Source organism: Belonocnema kinseyi, chromosome 8, assembly GCF_010883055.1.
Source record: "Belonocnema kinseyi isolate 2016_QV_RU_SX_M_011 chromosome 8, B_treatae_v1, whole genome shotgun sequence".
Lineage (NCBI taxonomy): Eukaryota > Metazoa > Arthropoda > Insecta > Hymenoptera > Cynipidae > Belonocnema > Belonocnema kinseyi.
Window position 1 is genome coordinate 69,293,240 of NC_046664.1, and position 17,089 is coordinate 69,310,328.

A 17,089-nucleotide genomic window follows, 5' to 3' on the forward strand; every position below is an offset into this window, starting at 1 on the left:
CCCCCCCCCCCCCGCCCCTCACAGATGAACGTTAGACATTAAATCCTTCAACTTACAATCCCTTCCCGAATCGCCAATTTTGCCAACTATCGTAATAATCCTTTAAGCAATGCCTGCACATTTGGTCAGAGAAGTGGAAAACTGCAGAAAATCTAAATAACTGAGCATAGTCGATTACTGACAGACGAGTCAACAATCCGAACGGTAACTGCGCCCGTCTGTGTTTACCATTCGAAATGTTGACAAGTCGAAAGTCGTTGGTAGCAAAAATATTTATTTAATAAATTTTTTTATATGAAATTTTTTTTTTAACCTTTATCACTTCCGAAGCGTAATCAATACAGCAAAATATTTTAAACATTCTGTTGTTTTTTAAATGCATTTTTGGCTCAAAACCATCAATTATAAGTGGAATTTAAAAATATAAATATTATAATAATAATATAATATATATTTTATTTATATTCTACTTTTCTACTGGGAATGGTTAAACTGTGATATGCCACATGGTGACAAAAGCCTAACTAGAAGGAATAGGTATGATTTTGAAGGTGCATTTTAATTTGTGCATACAAGTTTTTTAACGATTTTTTTTGTCTAGTTTAAAGTATTTATTCTATAATAAAAATAAGTCTTTATTGGAAACAAATGGTTTAAGATAGAATTTACATATTAACCAGTTAAAAAACACATTTTCTGCCAAAAATATTTTTCTACAAAAAGGAAACATTTCTTGTATATTCTAATATTTCAATATTTAAAAGATTATAAATTTACGTTCACTTACTTTGAAACATAAAAGAACTCAAAGTAAATTTTTATTAATTTATACATGAAATATTTACTATTTAAAATTCTGATCTAAAAGTTAGGTTACAATTTGCATTTAAATTCCAATCGTCTATTGTTCGCAATTTTCGGTTATACTCAGAACGATACCGCCCGTTTTTCCCAGTCTTAATGAAATCCCAACTTTCTCCCGTTTCTAAATGTTATTAATCTACTTCTAATCTAATAAAGAAAATTAAAATTTTAAGAATATTTTTAATATAATGTTAAAAAATGCAAATTTTGAAAGATTCTGAAAAATAAGCTTTTTGAAAATTGTTAAAGATTTGAAAATATTAAAAAAGTTTCTTAAGATTCTTCGGAAAATTTCAAATAATATTTTTATTTTTAAAGATTAATTTTAAAACAAAATTCCAAAAGATTTTAAATTATTTCCTGGAATTTCTTAAATAATGTGAAAGATTTTAAAGACATTTTTTTAAATTTTGCATGAGTAAAAAATTTTCATTTTCTCTCTAATAGCTTAATTGGGAAAGCACCCGACCAGCAATCGGAAGTTCTGTGTTTCGATTCCTAGTGGAGAGATTGTTAGAAGATCCTTTTTCAGAAAATTATCATTAAAATGTTTTTTTAAATTTTAGTAAGTGTAAGAAATTTCTTAAACTTTCGAAAAGACTAAAAAGACTATTTTAAATCTAATAAGACCTAAATAATTTGTAAAAAAATGTAGATTGTTGAAAATTTTGAACAAAAACATTAGTAGCTTCCAAAAAATATTAAAACATTTGTAAATATTTCGAAAATAATCTGCAAGATCTTAAGGTTTTAAGCTACTAAAAAAGATTAGGAAAAATTCGAATTATTTTGGAAGTTCTATAGAAGTTATTAAAAAATTTTTAAAATAATTTCAAATTTAAAAAGATTTCAAGAAATTTGAAACAACATGCAGATTTTGAAAGATTTCAAAATTAAAGTTTGAAGCTTTTTAAAGATTTTGGAAGGTTTCGAGATAATAAAAAAGTTTTCTGAAGATTTCTGAGAAAGTGTAAAAAGATTTTTTTAAATTGTCTTATGATTTCCTAACTGTCAAAACAAATTTAGTAGATTTTAGTGCATTTCCGAGAATATAAAAAAATTCCCTAAGATTCCTGGGAAAATTTTTAACAAATTTTCAAAGTTTTAGAAATAATTCAAGTCAGTATAAAAGTTGTTTGAAAATGTCTCTTTTGGTAAAAAAGTGATCTTTTTTATATAAAATTGCAACTGTTGGGCTAGAAATTAGTCTCTTTTGATTGAGGATCTAACTGTTTTGTTGTATATTATTTTTTCCTGAATAACTTGAACTCTTTTTGATTTAAAATTCAAATATTTTTCACTTAAAATATCAACAATTACATTTTTTGTTATGAGTTTAGTTTTTATGATTGAAAATTCCATTACTTTGATCAAATTGGAAGTACCATGTAAAAAATTCACTTTTATGGTCACCATTTTACTTAAAATTAATTTCTTTGAATGAAAATGTAACCCTTTTGTTGAATAATTTTCTTTTTTCCACAGACACTTAATTTTCTGGACAAAATTTTTTTTAATATCACCGATTAAGTTTTTTTGTTCAAAATTCATATTTTTTAGTTGAAAATTTCACTATTTGGTTGAAAGTGGAATTGTTAGGTTAAAAACATAATTTCCTATTTGAGGATTCATAATTTTAGTTAAAAATTTATGTCTGATTGGAAATAGAACTTTTTTATTGAAAATGAGTTTAAAACTAATTTTTTTGTCAAAAATTCATATGTTCAGTTTGAAAAATTAAATTTTCATAGAAGATTCATCTCTTTTCGTAAAAAGCAATATTTTTTTGTTAAAAATGCAACTATTTGAAAATCAGTCTATTTTAGGTAAGGATTCTTCTCAGATATGAGAATTTATTTCTAGATCGAATTTAAGCGTTCAAAAGTTTTGAACGAATAAATATTAATTCTAAATTTGTATTCTATGTACAAAATTTTTATTTTCCTTTAATTGAAAAAGTACATAGTTGATGCCTGTATTATAAAAACGATTCGTCAAAAGAATTTCTCGTAATGTTTCACGATTTGCTAACAGGAAAATAGCAAAAGATCTGGAAAATGAGTAAAGTTCAATCAAACGGAATGAGAAATGCACCATCATTTTTCTCGTGTGCTATTTTCTTGAATTTCTTGGATATGATTTGAAGTGACTTAAAAAAATATTTGCTTTGAAATGTTTTTGAAACCCTCTGAAAATTGCCAGGAAAAAGTCATTTTTATTTTTCTTTTCGTATAATAGAATAAAGTGAAGAATTGATTGAAATTGTTCGATTAAAGCACTTCACAATTGAGTTCACTAATCGACGAATGTCATCTAAAGGACACAGTTTTATTCATAATGGACTATTTTCAGTTTAGGAGTTTTATAAAATTCACTTGTGAGCTAAATATACATGATACAGTTCCCTTATCTGTCCAATTCTTTTTTCTTAAAATAGACCTTTTATCTTTATTCTTTTACCCTTGTGTGCACACTAGGGGGGTCCAAAATTATTTTTTCTCAATTTTAATGCATATTTCTTGGAAATCTGTTTGAATCCAAAACAACAACAAAATACATTTGTTTATTTTGCAAAAATTATATTTAGTGGTGACGCAGGCCTCATAAAGTTTAGCAAGTATTTGCCCTAAGAATAAAAAATGGTTTTGTAAATTTGATTCTGAATCGTCAATACTAGATGAATAAAGTTGAAACTCAACGTTTCGGTTCACAGTTATCCATAGGAGACTAATAAAATATTGCTTTCAAAATGTCGCCCCCACATAAGTTTCTTCTATAGGGTCTGGAAAAACCCCCATAAGTGAGAAAATTGGTTTTGCGAGTCTTTTGCGCTAATGATATTTTTTGCGGCTTTTTAATAAAAATTGTATCTCATGCATAAAAAAATACTTTATACTGATAATCAGATTTTAAGTGAATTGTTTGAACTTTTTGTTCAATTACAAAATTAGCGCAAGGTATAATTAATTATTGTTAACAAATATAATTTTTAAACAATTTAATATTATTCCTAATAATATTCTCTTCTGTCCGATTTTTAATTAGAGGATGGTAAGTAATTAATTAAAGTTAGCAAAACACTTATTCAAAAAGTTCATTACTTTTAAATAATATTATCTTTGAATAATGTATAATATTATATTATTGTTTAAAAAATTCATTATTGTTCATAATTACCTTTTCTTAGAAAATCGCTATAAAAATTGCGGTTTTTTCTCAATCTTTGAACTTTTGGTCAACTTTTTACTCAGTGAGATAATTATTAATGCATATTAGAAACAAATAATAAATATTATTATCAGTTTATACAAAGAAGGCTCTGAATAGCTACTGAAACTTCACTCTAATTTTTAATTATTATTTGTTCGTGAATAAAAAGGCAAATCAAAGTTAAACATTTGAAAAAACTTCAACTTTTTGGCATTTATCTAATGAAAGATAGTTATAAACAATAATAAATTATTTACACAATTTTTTTTGTTAACTTGCAATAATTGTGATTTCCCTAAGTAAAAAGTGAAAAAAGTTACCAACTTTAGAGAAAAAAACCGCAACTATCTAGTATGAATATAGAAGAAGATGAAAAACAATAATAATTTATTTAAACAACTGTTTTCGCTAAATTAAAGTTAATAGTAACTCACTTATAATGAAAAGCTGATAAAGGGTTAAAAATTTCAGAAAAAAACCCTGCGAAGTCTAGCATTATTCGAGGAGAATATTATTAACAATGATAATACATTGTTTAAACAATTATTTTAGCAAACATTATTAAACTATTACTACACTCTGATTGAAAATTAGACAAAAAGAGTAACATTTTTGACAAAAACGCTACTATCTATCATTCAGGAGAATATCGCTAAAAACAATAATAAATTGTTTAAAAAATTTATGTGAATAATTAATTAGCAGTATGAAGTAGTATTTTATGTATTAGAAACAATCTAAATTTTAAAAACCGCAAAAAAAATAATTAGCGCTGACAACTCGTGAAACCCATTTTTTCACTTACGTGATTTTTTTGGGACCCTACAAAACACACTTACGGGGATGATATTTAAATAGTTGTATTTTATTCGTATTCTATAACTGATTGTAAAGAGAAATGTTGAGTTTAAACTCGATTCTCCTGAAATTGTCGATTCCGAATAAAATGTACAAACTCGTCTTTCTTCTAATAGGAAGTACGTGCTAAACTACATTGGGCTTGAACTACATTTAAATATGAAGGGTTTTTTAAATAAAAAAATGAATTTATTTTTTTGTGGATTCTATTACATTTCCGGGCGATATGTATGCAACTTCGAGAACAAAATTTCAAATTAATTTTTGGACCACCCTAGTGCACGCCCCGACACCGGTATCACCCGGGCGTGTAAGTGGAGTAAAAATAAGAATTTCGAATAGTGTCTCCGAATCGTCGTTATTTATCACAATTTAAAGTAAGTAGTGTATTCAGAATTTATCTGGAAATTATATTGACAAAAACAGTCAAATTCAAAGTATACTTATACATAAAACTTGCGGACACATCCATGGTACCCTTGTTGAATAATGATAGAATTAATAATAATGTAACTAATGATTAATTATAGATATTATTATATTATATTAACAAAATTTTCTACTTAAGATTATATTTGTTTATACTGCAAACAAATTTAATCAACAAATGCAGTAATCAGGCATTTTTTAACAGAAAAATTTATTTTTTTTCGATGTCAATTCTTTTTTAATTAGAAAATTAATGATAATTTTAGCAAAATTCATAATTTGTTGATTATTCTTATAATTAAAAATATATATAATAAACAAATGCATTATTCGGGCATTTGTCGGCAGAAAATTTTTCTTAAGCCAGTATTTTCGGTTGAGATCTTCATGATAATTTCAGCAACATTCATAATATGTTGATAAATTTTATGATTTCTTGAAACAAATTTAATGAACAAATGCCTTAATCAGGTATTTGTCTAAAGAAAAATCCTTTTTTTCTATGTCAACTTTTTTAATTAGGAAGTTCATGATAACTTCAGCAAAAATCCGAATTTTTTGATTGATTGAATCATTTTCTTAAACCAATTTAATAAACAAATGCATTAGTCAGGCATTTATTGACAGAAAAATTAGTTTTTTCCATTTTTACTTTTTTAATTAGAAACTTCGTGATAATTTCAGATAAATTTATAATAAGTCGATAAATTTTATATTTGTTTAAAAACAAATTTAATAAGCAAATACATTATTCGGGCATCTGCCGATGGAAAAATTATTTTTTTGCGATATCAGTATTCTTAATTGGAAACTTCTTGATAATTTCCACGACATTAATGCAACACTCATGCATTTGCTTATTAAATTCGTTTGGAAAAATGATAAAATTGTTAATAAAAATTATGAATTTTGCAGAAGTTATTATTAACTTCCTAATTAAAAAATTTGACATAGAAAGAAACGAATTTTTTGTAGAGAAATGCCTGATTAATGCATTTATTCCTTAAATTCGTTCAAAGAAATCATATGATTTGTCAACTTATTATGAATATTGCTGAAATTGCCATGAAGTTCCCAACTGAAAAGACTGGCATTGAAAAAACCGAATTTTTCTGCCAACAAATGCCCGAATTTCTCTAAAAAAAATAATAAGATTAATCAACAAATTATGAATTTTGTTAAAATTATCATACAGTTTTCAATTTAAAAAAATTGCCAAATAAAAAAAATAAATTTTTCTATTGAAAAATGCCTGTGATCTCCATTTGTTCAATAATAATTTCAAGAGAAAATTTTGTTAGTATAATATTGTTTTCATTCAAATTGCTTGCAATATAACTTGAAAAAACGTATAATTATGGAGAATCGTGAAAAACATTTTTTCAACAAATAATATATTTACAAAATATTTTTTTGTTTATTGTCTAATACCGGAACATCTTTAACTAATGTTACTCTATGCAACTTACGCGATTTCAACAATTTTCCTGTTATTGACGGGGCCTGGTCGATACTACACATATCGGATCTACACATGGTATGAATTCTGGACATTAAGGCCATGTGATGAGTGGGTCACGTGACCAGATTCCTACCTTATCACCACTTTTTTTATTTCCCAACTTATCATCACACTAAACGCCATATCGCGTTGAAAATTTGGGATACCAAACAAGAAGCACTAAGAATGCTGGGCCTGGTCCTAAATTTGTATAATTATGAAAAAGTTTTTTTTTGTAAATAATTTTTTTTTCTTTTTTCATAATTATTAAAATTTAGGACGTTTAAGGCTTAACGATAATATTAATGTGTGGATAAACATCTTTTATAATTTACTTAATAATTATTTAATTCTCTTCTCTGAGGCAGCTCACTATAATGGATAATAACCGTTTCCTAGAATTTTGATGAAATAATTAGAGAATCCGAATTTTTGTAAGTGGTAAAAAAAACCTCAGGACACCGAGTAGTTAAAACGTATATCTACATTAAGGATTCAGAAACCTATAATAAAGTTTCATTTCATTTTTCATTTTTAAGGAATGGACATTCAATAGATGCAGTGCAACATAGATCCATCAACTTGCGGGGGGGGGGGGGGGGGGGGGGGGGGGGCGATGCGCTGATGCAACGCTGTTATTCCTATTTTTTACAAGATTTAATTTCTTGTCTTGCTTAGGAGATACTTATACTTAACAATAACAGTAACGGTAAATCCTCTTTGAAAAGTTTTAGAGTTCGAGTTGCCCATCGGATTTAATAAACTTAAATACTCAAATAGTGTACAGCGAATGTTGCGCTCGATATTTTTAGAAGCATAGATCGATTTTATTAGTTGTCCTACATTTTCATTTTCAGATATTGAAGCGGGCATGCTCGATAATATCGAAGTCATGAAACCAACCTGGTTAAACTGACAGTTCAAAAACTTTATTTAATTATTAAAATAATTTTTTGTTAAAAAAATGTCGGAATGATACTCGAAATTCATTATATTCCTAATATTTGATTGAGTTTTTATTTATAAAAAATTTGTCCACCCCGTGGGTAGACTCTCTCGCACGTTACGCGCGCGGCTCGTTTAGCTCGCAAGTTTGAGCGCGCGTGCGGCGGGCGACTGTTGGGACTCGTGCTTCGCGCTCGATTATGTATTTACCTTGCGCTACGCGCTCGGTCTTTGCATTTTCCTCAAATTTTTTTACAGACCTATTAAAATTAAAGGTCAAAGCATCGACAACTGTAATTTGGAGATTGCGAATTCTTTTTAGTTAAAGTTCCTTCGGCTTTAACGAAAACATTCTCATCACGTATTTCGTGCATCGCACTCTTTTTTATTCAAAATTTGAACTTTTCTAGATTATGTTCAATACTATTATATCAAATATGAATTAAATTTATTTATGTACCTCGGCCTAAGATTACATATTCAGATATCGCAAAATGATGAACAAATTTTATTTTTTATGATTACTTTATTATTTACTCCTTATTTTGCGATAATTTTCACTCTCTGTTACACTAAAATATTTCTCATTTGGATAAATGTACATTATTTTATATACTATATACTATGAACAACCGTAAAGAGAATTTTTGAATCTTGAAAAAAGTGGTCTCGAAAATTTTCTAAATACGCTCACTTTTTGAATTTTAATCCAAAATAGTTGACTAAAAAACTTGACATCTATTTTAGGATTCTAAAAGAGTACGCTAAAGGCCGGCCAATCTGTCAATTATCTCGAAAGTTATCGTGCTAGCGAACTAAAAATCTACAGGCTTACAGATAAAGAAAAAGACGGACAGAAAGACACAAATATTAATATATTAATAAGATCAACTTTCACAACAATTTTCCAAAAAGACGAGAAAATACAACAAAAACCGCCATGAATATTTTTAAATTCATTTATTTGTTATTCAAATGAAAATTTTACCATCAAAAATAGGTATGTAGTATTTAAATTCACGAGGTAAACTAACATTAATTTCTAACATGAAAACTCTTAAGGCATTGCCAAATTTTATAAGTCAATCCATCCCACTTTTAAGAGATGGAGAGTCCAAAAACTTATTTTTTTTCATTCCTAATGCTGTTTTTTACGAATAAAACAAAAACTACGTGCCCTATCAAAAAGTAAATAATAACATATTTGTAGATCTTTTTTAAATGCACAAATTTGTCTCATTTATCTTTTTTTAATCTTGTATAGTTTCATCGCAAACTGCAATTTTTGATTTTTAATTATTTTCTGTGTCACCAAAATTTTAATTTTCATGAAAATTCCAAAATTTGTCATGTCAGTCTTTTAGGGTATTTAAGATTTTTAAATCTTTTTAAATTTTGTAAATGGTGTAACTTTGGTACTTTGATTTTTATCCAATGAAGTTATAGGCATAAATTGTAAATCTTTTTGCGATCTACGAGTATTCGTACATAGAATTTTCAAATCCTGAAAAAAATAGTCCTGAAAATTTTTGAAATTTCTCTAAATTTTTACATTTTGGTTCAAAATGGCTGGCTAAAGAAACTGATCCTCAGTTTAGAGCAGTTAGAGAATATATTAAAAGCCCATTCAATCGCTCAATTCTTTCGAAAGTTCTCGTGCTAACAGACTAAAAATCTACAGATGCACAGAAGGTCTTAAAACGTGGAAATTTTACACAAATTTGATACCATTCCTGTTGAGAATGTAAAAAAATTTTATTATACATTTCATTGCAAGTTTTGTCATTTTTCCATAAATTCAATTTGTTTATTTTCAATGTTATTTTTTACGGTTTGATATACAAATGCGCATCCTAGCGAGAAGTGGTTCTAAGAAAATTTGTAGATATAATTTAGATGCCAAATTTTATTAGTTTATTACAAATTTGTGGATCTTTTTGAATGCACAATTTTTGTTCATTTATCTGTTCTAGTAACTTGCATAATTTTTCCAAAAATTTCATTTTTCTACTGTCAATGTTGTTTTTTACGATTAAAACGAAAATTATTATTTATAGATAGTTTTCCTAATTAATCTTTAGCTGCATAAAACAATATTGCAGTGGTGCATTCATACGAAAATAAATAGTTGATTTTTGTAAACAATGTACATGTAAACTTATAAATCACAATACAAATTTACTCATAAAAATGATTTTTTCTTTAAGTTTAATGCGTATACTTCAATGCGCAGATTTTCATGTGAAGAGTTTTAATGTGTAGACTTTAATTTGCACAGTTGAACGTGTACAATTTAATGTGCACAATTTTAACGCGTAGATTTTTCAGATAACGGAATTTAAAATTAAGAGACTAGAAGTTCATACGCGCGCTTAGCGCGCGACCCACTGATTTACTTGCAATTATTTTATTTCTAAATCAAGTTTACCCTCTCAAGATGCAGAATAAATTATTGCGCAACACTAAACGATTTTATGCAAGTTTGGAATATACATCTAAAATGTTGGTGCGTACAAATTTTGATAGAAATACATGGTAAATGATCTCGACTCGTGAAGAGTCCAAATGTCAAGCCATTTCGAGCGCCCCTAGCACTTGGATGGGTAAATCATCTACGACGTACGACCGGGTTGTGTACTCGAATTTTGAAAACCTGGCTTAACTCGGGAGCTGGTTTTCTGCAGTTTTCATTTCATCTGAAAGTAATTTGCATAATTTCGTTTGTAGCCGCATTGTCATTAAATTGTACTAAAATTCATAGAGACTATTTTGAAGTTACTGGAAGAAATTAATCAAAAGAAATATTTACTGAAATTAATGAAAATGAAAGTTTTTACCATTATACAGTTTTAATTTCTTTTTTAATTCTTATTAAATATATAGTGCATACATTTTCTTATAAAAACTAATTTGTTTAAAATGTTCAAAAAATGTTCAAACTCTTAATTTGCTCATGAACGTAGTTTAAATAATAAATCCTGAAAATTTAATTATTATAATTAATCGGAAAGATGTTCTTAGTTGAATTTGTAAAAAAAAAACTGACCCTTTTCTTTTTAAATATCCAAATTCTGAATTTTTAAATAAAATTTCTCTAAATAATTATTAATTCTTGCAAATTTAAAAATAACTTAGCAAAGATTCATTGCAAAAATAATCTAGTTAACTTCGTAAACAAATTGTGTTTATTCATTAAAAAATAACCTTACTCTCAATATGCTTATGAATATTTTTTAAATTATACATAATTGTTAATTTTCAAAGAATCAGAGAAAAATCTTAATTTTTTAATTAAAATTGTTTAAATAATTAATAGTTCCTGTAAATTTGAAAAGCAGCATAGAAAAGAGTCATTAGATAGACATTTTTAGTTCACTTCGTAAACAAATTCGCTCGTAGAAAAAAGGTTAAATTCCTAATTTTGCAATTGTTATCAGATAGACATTCTTAGTTGAGTCTGCAAACACATTGACTCTTAAAAAAGGACGCTTTTAATTTTTTAATTAAAATTGTTTGAATAATTAATACATCGTGTAAATTTGTAAAGAAACATAGGAAATAGTCATCCAATAGACATTCTTAATTGACTTCGTAAAAAAATTAACTCATAGAAAAAAGGTCAAACTCTTATTTTTAATTTGAAATTGCTTCAATAATTAATAGTTTTTGTAAACTTACAAAGCAACATAAAAAAAAAAGTCATCGAATGGACCTTCCTAGTTGATTTGGAAAACAAATTGACTCGTAGGATGAAGGCCAAACTCTTAATTTTTTAATTAAAATTGTTTAAATAATTATTATTTCTTGTAAATTTGAAAAGCATCATGGAAAAGAGTCATTAGATAGACATTTTTAGTTCACTCCGTAAACAAATTCGCTCGTGGAAAAAAGGTTAAACTTTTAATTTTGCAATTAAAATTCTTTAAATAATTAATAATTGTTGTAAATTTTAAAAGCAACATAGAAAGAAGTTATCAGATAGACATTCTTAGTTGAGTTTGCAAACACACTCACTCTTGAAAACAGGGCACTTTTAATTTTTTAATTAAAATTGTTTAAATAATGAATACATGTTGTAAATTTGCGAAGCAACATGGAAAAGAGTCATCCAATAGACATTCTTACTTGACTTCGTAAAAAAATTACCTCGTAGAAAAAAGGTCTAACTCTTATTTTTAAATTGAAATTTTTTCAATAATTAATACATCTTGTAAATTTGCAAAGGAACATAGAAAAGAGTCATCCAATAGACATTCTTAGTTGACTTCGTAAAAATATTAACTTGTAGAAAAAAGGTCACACTCTTATTTTTAAATTGAAATTGTTTCAAGAATTAATAGTTCTTGTAAATTTACAAAGCAACCTAGAAAAGAGATATCAGGTGGAAATTCGAAGTTAATTTCAAAAAGAAAGTGACTCGTAGGATATAGGCCAAACTCTTAATTTTTAAATTAAAATTGTTTAAATAAATAATATTTATTGTAAATTTGAAAATCAGCATAGAAAAGAGTCATTAGATAGACATTTTTAGTTCACTCCGTAAACAAATTCGCTCGTAGAAAAAGGGTTAAACTCTTAATTTAGCAATTGAAATTCTTTAAACAATTAATAGTTGTCGTAAATTTTAAAAGCAACATAGAAAGAAGTTATCAGATAGACATTCTTAGTTGAGCCCGCAAACCAATTGACTCTTAAAAAAGGGCACTTTTAATTTTTTAATTAAAACTGTTTAAATAATTAATACATCTTGTAAATTTGCAAAGTAACATAGAAAAGAGTCATCCAATAGACATTCTTACTTGGCTTCGTAGAAAAATTAATTTGGAGAAAAAAGGTCAAACTCTTATTTTTAAATTGAAAATCTCTAAATAAATAATAGTTCTTGTAAATTTACAAAGCAACATAGAAAATAGTTATCGGGTGGGCATTCTAAGTTGATTGAGAAAACAAATTGCCTCTTAGGAAAAAGGTTAAACTCTTATTTTTCAATTGAAATTATTTAAATAATGAACAGTTCTTGTAAATTTACAAAGCAACATAGAAAAGAGTCATCTGAAAGACATTCTTAGTTGCCTCCATAAAAAAGTGACTCTTAGGATAAAGGCCAAACTTTTAATTTTTAAAGTAAAATTGTTTAAATAATTGGTAGTTCTTTGTAAGTTTTCAAAGCCATATGAAAAAGAGTCATTGGATACACATTCTTAGTTGACTCGACAAACACACTGACCCTTAGAAAAAGGTAACATTTAGTTTTTTAATTAAAATTGTTTGAATAACTAATAGTTTATCTAAATTTGTATAGCAAAATAGAAAAGTCATCGCATACACATTCTTAGTTGACTCCGCAAACAAACTGACTCGTTGAAAAAAGGTCAATTTTAGTTTTTCAATTAAAATTGTTTAAATAATTAAAAGCTTATGTAAATTTGAAAAGCAATATAGAAAAGAGACATCGTATAAACATTCTTAGTTGATTTCAAAAACAAATTGATTCATAGGATAAAGGCCAAACTTTTAATTTTTTAATTAAAATTGTTTAAACAATTAATACATCTTGCAAAATTGCGAAGAAACATAAAAAAGATTTGTCGTATAGACATTCTTACTTGAATCCGTAAAAAGATTGACTTGTAGAAATGAGGGCAAACTCCTAATGTTTTAATAAAACTGGTTAAATAATAAACAGTTCTTGTGAATTTACAAAGTAATATAGAAAAGAGTCATCAGATAAACACTCTTAGTTGGACTCTGCAAACAAACTGGAAAAAGTTTTTCTTTAGTTTTTTTTAGAAAAAGGTCAATTTTAGTTTTTCAATTAAAATTGTTTAAATAATTAGGAGTTTATGTAAATTTGCATAGAAAAATAGAAAATAGTCATCGGATAGACATTTTCAGTTAACTTCGTAAACAAACTGACTTGTTGAAAAAAGGGCAAACTCTTAATTTTCTAATAAAAATTGTTTCAATAATTATTAGTTCTTGTAGATTTACAAAGCAACATAGAAAACAGTCATTGGATAGACATTTTTAGTCTTAATTTTAGAATTAAAATTATTTAAATAATTAATATTTTTTGTGAATTTACAAAGCAACACAAAAGATTGAACATATTCTTTAAAAAATAGTTATTTATGAAAATTGTTAAAATAATTACAATGTTTGAAGATTAAATAAATTAAAAAAAAAAACAAATATGAGCTCCACTCGAATTCAGTACGATCGCTGGGAAAAATTGTACAATTCAAACTTCAGACTCTACTTGTATCCCTAGCATTTACCGCCGCCAAACGGATCACTCGGGAAGCGCACTTCAGTGGAAATGCCTTGGCTTCATAAGGGTGCTTTTATGCCTCTGCAAGCATGCAGCCTGCATGCAGAAAGCCCATAAGAGTGAGAGAGATAGAGAATGGTCCATCTCTTTCACTCTTATGGGTTTTCTTCATGCAGGCTGCCTGCTTGCAGAGGCATGGAAGCACCCTAATACGCAGCTCTGTTCTTAACCTAAAAATGATTCTAGATCGCATTTCGGTGCGCATGCGTTGGCTTCATAAAAGATTCCCTTGATCTTGATTCTGATCTCGATTCTAAAGAATAGGCGGCGCATTTAAATCCAACCAATAGGTGAAGAGATAATGTGGCTTCAGACTTCGAGATTATATCGCAACCTCTTTTGTATGAGAGGAACCTCTTTTTATGATAGGAATGAATGTGCAGAGTTATTATGTGTGGACATTACTGTGTAGACTTTAATGTTGTGAATTTAATGTGCAGACTTTTTCGACTTACTATTTAATGTGTAGACATGCAATGTTTACAGTTGTAAAATGTGTAGATCTGACATGTGTAGGATCGATAACCAGTCGTCTAATGAGCACCGGGAACGTCTAATAGAAGAAATGGTCATTTGTTCGTCATATTTGTTTAGTTATAAAAAATTGAAAACCTTATTCAAAAATCAGGCTCGACAACTCTCTTAGAAATCTTACCAGCTTGTTTTCAATTTTTGTTTTCAAATCGGTTAATATTGGTGGGATGTACGTTATTTTGAACCAAAAAAGTAATAAAGTAAATTATCTCAGATAACGTACTTACCAGATATGAGACTTGCAATAACCAGGGGTAAAATCATCAATTTCAGTAACCTCATAAACAGCTCACCCGGATAACTAATTAACATCACAGTATCGTCGCCCAGACGGAAGGCACGCAGACCAAACCCTGAAAAATGAACAAGTCAATCTTTTAAAAAAATCTTCCAAAATGCATCACATTTAATTTATTTCTTGATTTAAAAAATGTGTATACGTAGGTATAAATAAATTATTTATTATATATGTAATATTATTTGTAAATAAAACACTTCCACCAGATCTACGTGTTTTTTGATCTATTGGTCTAATGTTTTTTTTAGTTTGTGAAGTGAGGAAAAATTCTGGGAGAGGAAGTAGGGGTAGAAAGGGGAAATTAAGGGTCGGTAAATAGAGAAACTGAGGGGTACTGATGGAAGGGGAAGTAAGGGGAGTAGGTAAAAAGAGGGTTGGAGAAGTAGGGGAGGTGAATGCAGAGAGAGTATGGGAAAAGAAAAAGTAGGGAAATGAGGAAAATGGCAGAGGTAAAGTAGGAAAGTGAGGAGCAATGGCACAGGGAAAGTAGGGAAATAAGGAGAAATTGGACAGGAAAAGTAGGGGATAGGAAAATAGTAAAGTAAGGAAAATAGGCAGAGGGAGAGAAGGGAAAGGATACTTGGTTATATAAGTAAAGAAGGCGAAGTAGCGTAAATGAGCAGAGGAGTAGTAGGACAAACAAGAAGAAATAAGATGTTGGAAAATGGAAGAAATGGGCGCAAGTAAGGGAATTAAAGGCTTTAGAAACACTTGGAAACGAGGCGAAATTAGAAGTAAGTAAGGGCTAATGAGGGTAGAAAGAGTAGGGGAAACGAGGGAAAATTTGGGGAAATAGATCAAATGAGAGAAGAGAAAGTAGAGGAAATGAGGGACAATAGGAAAATAAGGGGAACAAAAGTGTGGGAATTAGGGGAAATTAAATTTGAGTAGGAGAAGCAAGGGGAAATTAGAGAAGCAGTACTAGGTGAATTAAGGTGTGAGAAATTAGGGACAGTGAGTGAAGTGAAAACATAGACTATAAGAAAATATAAGGTGGTGTGGAGTAGGGAAATCAGGAGGAATGGGAGAAGGAAAGTAAGGGAATTGAGGAGAAATGAGCAAAAGAAAGTAGGGAAAATGTGAAAGGGAAAATGAGGGAAAGAAGAGTAGGGGAAAGGAGGGACAAAGGGGGGAAATAGGAGGAATTATTACAAATTATGGTGAGTAGGGTTGGGAAGGTGAGGGCTGTGAAGGTAAAGCTGGAAAGGGGAAGTATTAGCTGGGCAAAGTGGGAAGTGTGGAGAGGGGAAATAGGGGAATGTAGGGGGAGGGCACGTGGCGCCTACTCTACATAATTTGTATTGCCAGCTTGTGTTTGGGTCATGAATGCCCGTATTCTATTTCTTTGAAATAGGAAAATTTCTGATTTGGAGAGAAATTCGTTTCAGTTTCTTTTACATTTTTCATTTTTCATTTCATCATAGGATGAAAACTACCTTTATATGAGAAACCTAAAATAGATTTTCCTTTTCAATCCAAACGTTTTCAATTTTCTCGTGTCATATAACATCTCTTCAAATAAATCTACACTGGCTATATTTAACTACACATAACTTTTCAAATATATATTTCTTGTAATATATTCTTGCTTTAAATATGATGAGGATATTTATGATCACATAGATATTAGAAAATAATTTATAAAGCGTAGGACGATTATGTAATTTTTTCACTTTTATTGATTTAAATTCAAAGTAGAAAGAAAAGTGAAGAAGTTTCATAATCGCCCCTCGCAGGGGTCAGAATATGATATCATATATGGAATATACAAATGTGACAAATAAATTTCTTAATGGTTTGAAGGAATGAAAATTAGTGATTTTATTTTACAAGTAAAGCATCTCAATACAGATCTCACATTCTTTCCCCTATTCCTCTATTCCCCTATTTCACTTTTTATCCATTTTTTCAAAGAATTCATTTTTTCGCTGTTTTATGAAACTTCTCCTTTTTCTTGCCACAAAGTTGAAAAGTCGAATGTTTTAGAAAACAATTGACTTCTAAACCAAAAATTCGAATTTTTAATCATGAAAGATAAATTTCCAACTAAGAAAATAAATTGTCAACCAAAAAAGGAATCGTGAAATTTTCAGTAAAAAAAAGCTAATAGATAAATAGA

The 17,089-nt window shown here is 28.4% G+C and overlaps 1 protein-coding gene across 1 annotated transcript in view; it reads right to left on the minus strand.

Moving 5' to 3' along the window:
- Positions 1-17,089, minus strand: part of LOC117178968 (excitatory amino acid transporter) — a 65,361-nt gene that overhangs the window by 30,094 nt on the left and 18,178 nt on the right. The window contains exon 2 of the mRNA XM_033370564.1: positions 14,900-15,025. Coding sequence (XP_033226455.1) covers positions 14,900-15,025 — 126 coding nt within the window. The remainder of the gene's footprint in view (positions 1-14,899; positions 15,026-17,089) is intronic.